The 6458-nt window shown below is 54.4% G+C and overlaps 1 protein-coding gene across 1 annotated transcript in view; it reads left to right on the top strand.

The window, feature by feature from the left end:
* The window catches only part of LOC106806719 (serine/arginine repetitive matrix protein 2-like), a 14609-nt gene extending 8171 nt beyond the window's left edge, over positions 1 to 6438 (top strand). Inside the window, exons 11-12 of the mRNA XM_014808752.1 lie at positions 562 to 4495; positions 4882 to 6438. Of these exons, the coding sequence (XP_014664238.1) occupies positions 562 to 4495; positions 4882 to 4979 (4032 nt within the window). The 3' untranslated portion in view covers positions 4980 to 6438. The remainder of the gene's footprint in view (positions 1 to 561; positions 4496 to 4881) is intronic.
* Positions 6439 to 6458: the final 20 nt, after the last annotated feature.

The following is a 6458-nucleotide window of genomic DNA, read 5'->3' on the forward strand; positions in this document are numbered from 1 at the left end:
ACCATCTCCTTGTCCGGCAACCGTCGCCAGTAGCCAATATGGCCTTATTCATTTATTTGGTGGCAAGAGCAGGGCCCCACGCTCGACCAGTTTCAGTGGCCGACGCCCCGTTCAGGTGGCCATTGGCACCGACCCGGGCACCGAGTTAAAAGTCGAGAGCCTGTATCCTAGTTATGTTATTGCGATTATTTGCCAAAACACATTACCCATAGTTAGAATACAAATAAATTATTTAATAAATGTAGCAACCGGGCCACCTGAAAATCCATTTGGCCACCTGAATCTCATACTCAAGTGGCCCGGCCGGCCACCTGAAAAAAAAGTTAAGGGCAAGCCCTGATATATATATATATATTGTCTATCTATCCTCTATTATCTATTATAGTCACATTAGGAACATAACTCTCTGTCAAAACAATCGTATCAATGTGTAAGTTTAGAGGGTAAAACATTAACATCTGTCAATATTTTTTTGATAACGAATAACAATGATTAAATTGAGTTTTAACGTTTTCGTCGTTGGCCTGACTGATCGTCTTTGTTTTCTTCGCCCACGTTCAGATGGAAGCCGGCATCAGCGACGAAGCGGACGTAGACGAGTCGAGTGAAGTCACTGCGCAGCTCGCGTCTAAGATCGCTAGCCTTGAGGTGATGGCAGACGATGCTCCGCCCGACGCATTCATCACGGATAGCGTCGAGGAGCAGTCGTCTGCAAAAGCGTCACGGCGGAAGACGAGGGATGCGAAGATGTCACGCGCAAAAACGGAGCTCGTGACGAGGTCGGCACGAGGAAAGCCCTCCCGCACCGAAATAGAGGATGCAGAAGCTGCGAAGCCGCTGCGTGCGAGGATGAAGGATGAGGAGGCTGCGGAGATGCTAGGAGTGAGTATGCAGGATGGCCACACTTTCGAGGGGAAGGCTACAGAGATGTCACCAACGAAGACAAATGCTGCAGAGATGTCACCGCTGAAGATGAAGGCTACAGAGGTGTCACTAACGAAGACAAAGGCTGCAGAGATGTCACCAGTGAAGTCGAAGACTGCAGATATGTCGCTAGCGAAAACAAAGGCTGCAGAGATGTCACTGCTGAAGAAAAAGGCTGCAGAGATGTCACCGCTGAAGATGAAAACTACAGAGGTGTCACCAACGAAGACAAAGGCTGCAGAGATGCCACCAGTGAAGCCGAAGACTGCAGATATGTCACCAGTGGAGTCGAAGACTGCAGAGATGTCACTAGCGAAAACAAAGGCTGCAGATATGTCACCAGTGGAGTCGAAGACTGCAGAGATGTCACCAGTGAGGTCGAAGACTACAGAGATGTCACCAGCGAAGACAAAGGCTGCAGAGATGCCACCAGTGAAGTCAAAGACTGCAGATATGTCGCCACTGAAGACAAAGGCTACAGAGATGTCACCAGCGAAGACAAAGGCTGCAGAGATGTCACCACTGAAGACTAAGGCTGCAGAGATGTCGAGATGCACCAACATCCAGAATGATTCCTCCAAGAGCGAGAGTAAACGAAAGAGCCGGGGACGTACAGGTGGGGAAGCCGGCGATAACGATTACGGTAAGCAGAACGGATTTGAAAACGAAGAGACGATCGCTTCATCTGTTGGTCCGACCAAGGAAGCAGTTGTGGTGGACCTCGATTCGGGAGACAACGTGTCTGATTTCGAAGCTCAGTTCCAAAGGAAGAAGATTAGACGGGCCTTAGCTAGCCCTGCTAGGTGCGTCACCTTGCAAATCGACAGTTCGGATTCTGACGAGGACGAGTCGGTGAAGATGAACGCTGCCGTGAAAGCTGCTGAGTCACAGGCGAGATCGGAGCTAAAACTTGGGAGCCCTGCTAGGCGTGCTGTAGACGATTTGAGCATGGAACGAAAACTTAGAAGCCCTCTACAACCTGCTGAGGAGTACGGCACCGATGGTTCGATTAATTTGAGGTTGACCGACGAGTCAGAGGGTCGGCAAAACTCGGACCGACGCGAGTATCCGCTGTTCCGACGAAAGAAGATTAGGAAACCTAGCGAAGACATCGATCTTATCACTCTAGGTGGCAGCACCACTACTGAAGAGCAGTCCGTGGCAACGGCAGTGCCGGCTGTCACGTCCGACGACGCGGGCGCAGAAGCCGCCCCGAGAACGCCTCGTCGAGAGAAAACGAGCGAGAGCAAACCGTTCGATGGCTCCACCACGCCGCTCTCCTCTTGCAACGAGAGCCGCAGCGTGAGGTCTCCATGCCGAGCGCTGTCGGAGGTCTTACCCAGAGAGAGCGCGCGGAAGCGTAGAGAGGCGAGCGCTTCCGAGTGCAGCGTCGTTGACGACGTCGACGCGCCCGCGACGCGGCGTCGCACCCGCTCGCTCGCTCGCGACACCGCGAGTCCGAGTCTCTCGCGGGAAGCCGCCGCCAAGCGCACGCGCAAAACCCCGCAGCGGGTGTCCGAGTCGGATGCGTTGCCACGGCGACGATCCGCGGCGGCGGCGCTGACTCCCACGCGGCAACGCACGCGGTCGGAGACCCGGCAGGGGGAGGGATCGGCGGGGGCGTGCGGGAACACGGGTCGTGCGATGGCCGTCGTCCTAGAGGAAGTCGCAGACGAGACGTCGCAGCCCTCGTCCACGACGGGTGAGACGCGACCCAAGTCCGTCTCCGACGAGACGACCCTGGTCTCATCCTCCAAGGTGGAGACGGAGGTGCTAGCTGAGACAGAGGCCGAGGCACAGGCCGAGACGCACGTGGAGACGATCGTGGCCGAGGCGTCCCCGTCCCCCGCCACCGCACATGCCGACACGACCTCCTCGCCTGAGAAGCCGCTCCGGCTCCGCAAGTCGACGCGAGTCATCAAGCCGGTACTGCAGCAGGAGCAGCTGGAGAAGATGCTCACCGAGGCAGCAAGCAGCGAAGCGGTCGCCACGGCGACGCGCGAGACGGCGCGCTCGGAAGGCCGGCGGAGGCGGCGGCGGCGGCGACGAGAGCTGGTGGATGACGACATGCAGGCGTTTCTTCACACGTCGCTCGAGTCGATAGGGGGCGACACCGTCTCGAACATGGCGGACGAATGGGCGGAGACCGTCAGCGAGTTGTCAACAGCGGAGGAGGGGACGGGAGAGCGCTCCCGTGAGATGCAAGCGGAAGAGGAGGTGGCTGTGACGACCGAGCGGCGGCACGGAGACACCGACGACAATGTGGAAGAGGAGGAGCGCGATGCAACACCTGCGTCGCGGCGGCGCGTGACGAAACAGCGCGTCGGTAGAGTCACGCGCGCACGCCACCCGAATCGTGTGATTCGATCTGGCGACGACGATGACGGATCGTTGTCCGGGGCGACGGCTGCAGAACAGACGCACACCACTGCAGACAGCGATGCTGCCATCCCTTACGACCCGCCGCGCGGCGAGGCGTCGCGTGGCGATCTCGCTACGACGTCACAGTCTCCGAAAGTTGACGCGCCCTTGGACGACCCGATCGGTGAATTCGCTTCGTCGACACAGGAGCAACGATCGCTGTCCGAATCCCCGATCGACCTCGTCTTTTCCCAGCCGGATCTATTCGCGGACGACGGAGCGGAGGCGGCCGTCGCCATGGCGACCGGCGGCGGCAACGAGGACAGCGCATCGAAGGTTAGGGTGAAGGTCAAGCCAAGGTCGGCGCATCGTCGGCGTGCGTCTGTGACGGGTGACGTTGCCCGTACAACGCCGCGGCGGCGGCCGGCCGCGCGCAGCCGCAAGCGGACGCTGTCGGACGGATGGAGGCGGTTGTCGGGGGCGACGAAGGAGGCAGAGGAGAAGGAGGAGGAGGGCGGCGGCGGCAGCGAGGAGTCTCGCACGCTGACGCTCGCCGGTCTCTCGCAGATGGTGACGTTCACCGCGTCGCCAGGCACCTCCCTCACCATCACCGTGCCGCGCGTGCGCGCAGACGCACCCTCGTTCCGCGTCACGTCGCCGGCGCCCCCCCGCGGCGGCGGCGCGGTCGTCATGCCGACGTGGTCGCTGCGCAGCACCAACAAGCTGAGCCTCACGCCGGCGATGTCGCTCCGCAAGCGCACTGCCAGTGGCAGCAGCCAGGGGGCGCTAACTCCTCGCAAGCGCACTGCCAGCGGCAGCAGCCAGGTGGCGCTCACTCCTCGCAAGGCGGCGTCCGCCAGGAAGACGGCGCGGACGGCGCGTGCTGCCATGACGGCTCCGCGCGCTTGCCGGGCGTCTGCGAGCGTCGGCGGGTCGGTGAACGCCGGGGGACGCGTCAGCAAGTTCCCGCCGTCCGTCGGGAGTGTGCGCAGATGCACGCAGGGTTCCCACGACGCCGCCGCGACGCCCAGATGCAGCAATGCGGCACGGGACCCGGTGACGCCGCGGATGAGGCGCCGGACGGAGAGTGCGGACGATGCGGCGGGCTTGACGAGCAGCTCTCAGCAGAAGCAGCTGAAGCAGCTCGAGATTGACATGGTAGGTTACCATGGTGATGGCGGGAGCCCGCTCGACGTTGGCAAAGCAGCACGTAAGTTATTGTGAACGGTTGAGCAAGTGCTCGATCGTGAGGTCACGATGTAACGCTACGCGTGAATTTAATTACTGTGAAATTGTGTTTTTTATGATATGTATGCGGCAGGAGCCAGAGAGATATGCACGTGTCAGACTGTAGACTAATATAGCACAGGGCAGATGCAGTGACATGCAACCACTTGTTTGGGTGTGGTCAGGACTCAGATGTGCCCCAGCTCTGGCATGTGTGCAGCCGGCCACCTCACTAACACATGCGCTTAACAACGCTTGATCGGCATGGGTTATTCCACACCAGGAAGGTGTGTCTATCGTAGTCGAATAGCAATAGATGACAGCGAGCTCTTGAAGTCTAATGGCTGTGTTTACTGCCGACTTGTTCAGGTTGCCTGAGAAGTGAGTGCAGACATTCTCCCGGTCACAAGTGTCTGCTGCGAGCGTCTTCCGTTAGTGAGGATGCTCAGCCTCCCGCGGTGCTCTGATCGTCCTCTTGGATCGTTAGGCTCCCAGTCATCTGTAACGCGTTCGTCACGGGACACTGCTCTAGTGTGTGGTTACTACTGCAAAGATTGTCTAGTGTGTGGTAACTACTGCAAGGATTGTCTAGTGTGTGGTAACTACTGCAAGGATTGTCTAGTGTGTGGTAACTACCGCAAGGATTGTCTAGTGTGTGGTAACTACTGCAAGGATTGTCTAGTGTGTGGTAACTACTGCAAGGATTGTCTAGTGTGTGGTAACTACGCAAGGATCCTATAGTGTGTGGTACCTACTGCAAGTTCCGGTATACCGGACCGTACCCAGGGTACCCTCCGATAGTACCCTGGGGCACATAGACCCTATAAGCGTAGCTGGAAGCATAATCTATTATGTGGTAGCTTTGCCAACAATACTCTGGTAACTACCCCAAACCTAATCCAGTGTATGGTAACTATTCCAACTTCTACGGATTTCTCTAATTCAGTAAGATCCCTATATATATATTAATTTAGTGTGTGATAGTTACACTATATGGCTACACTAGTTGTGGACTTGTGGTAGATAATGGTTACTTTAGTACACTATAATTATAAACATGGGGATGTGCCGCTGGACAGGGTATATTTTTCGAACATCATTATTGGCACAGGTCATATTTTTTGAACATCATACATAGAGCATGTTATAGTATTTTAGTTCAGTGTTACCATTTAAGTGTGTTTGCTGCCGGAAGATTTCTCTGCCACCTGCCTCGAGTGTTCTAAAATTATCTATATGCGCTGAATGTTTTATAATTTCCATGTTTTTGTGATGTTGTATTTTCATGATTCAAGTGTCGTATGTAGCATTGACACTGGCTAGATAAAATCGCAGAAGAGATGATTCATTTTTGTTTATATTAATTGACAATCTATAGCAATCTATTCATCTTGATTTCTTATGAGAGTTACTGCAGTTTTTTTATTCATGCTATAAATTAGAATCGCTAAAGCACATGTTCGCTGTGACTACATTAATTTGCTATATGCCATATACCACTGATCACAAGCTCACAAACCTTTGCTGAGAATTCGCGGCGTTTGCCAATTTGTTTTTAAGTGGCTTAGCATGAGTACCAAAATCGTAAGCGGTTCTTGGTGTCAGGTGAGGGTAATCCTGCAGTTGTGATTGTAGCGAGCTGGTGACATTTGTTATACCAGGGGTGAGTAATAATCTATTATTATTCACTCCTGATTATACTATATTCCGACTGTTATAATATTTAGGTGCCCATATTGTGTTGCCAAAATACTGGTCAGTGGTTACTCTACTTGTGTAGTAGCCAGGTGGAACTAATCTTTTATAAAAGCCTAGGTAGCTTGAGCCTTCCTAGGCAAACGTCTAGATATGTACTTTTTCATCATTGATCGTGATGTATTTTCAATTTTTCATATACTTAGGAGAAAAATTGTTAAATTGAGACACGTTGGATATATATATATATA

Source organism: Priapulus caudatus, unplaced genomic scaffold, assembly GCF_000485595.1.
Source record: "Priapulus caudatus unplaced genomic scaffold, Priapulus_caudatus-5.0.1 Scaffold176, whole genome shotgun sequence".
Taxonomy (NCBI): domain Eukaryota; kingdom Metazoa; phylum Priapulida; class Priapulimorpha; order Priapulimorphida; family Priapulidae; genus Priapulus; species Priapulus caudatus.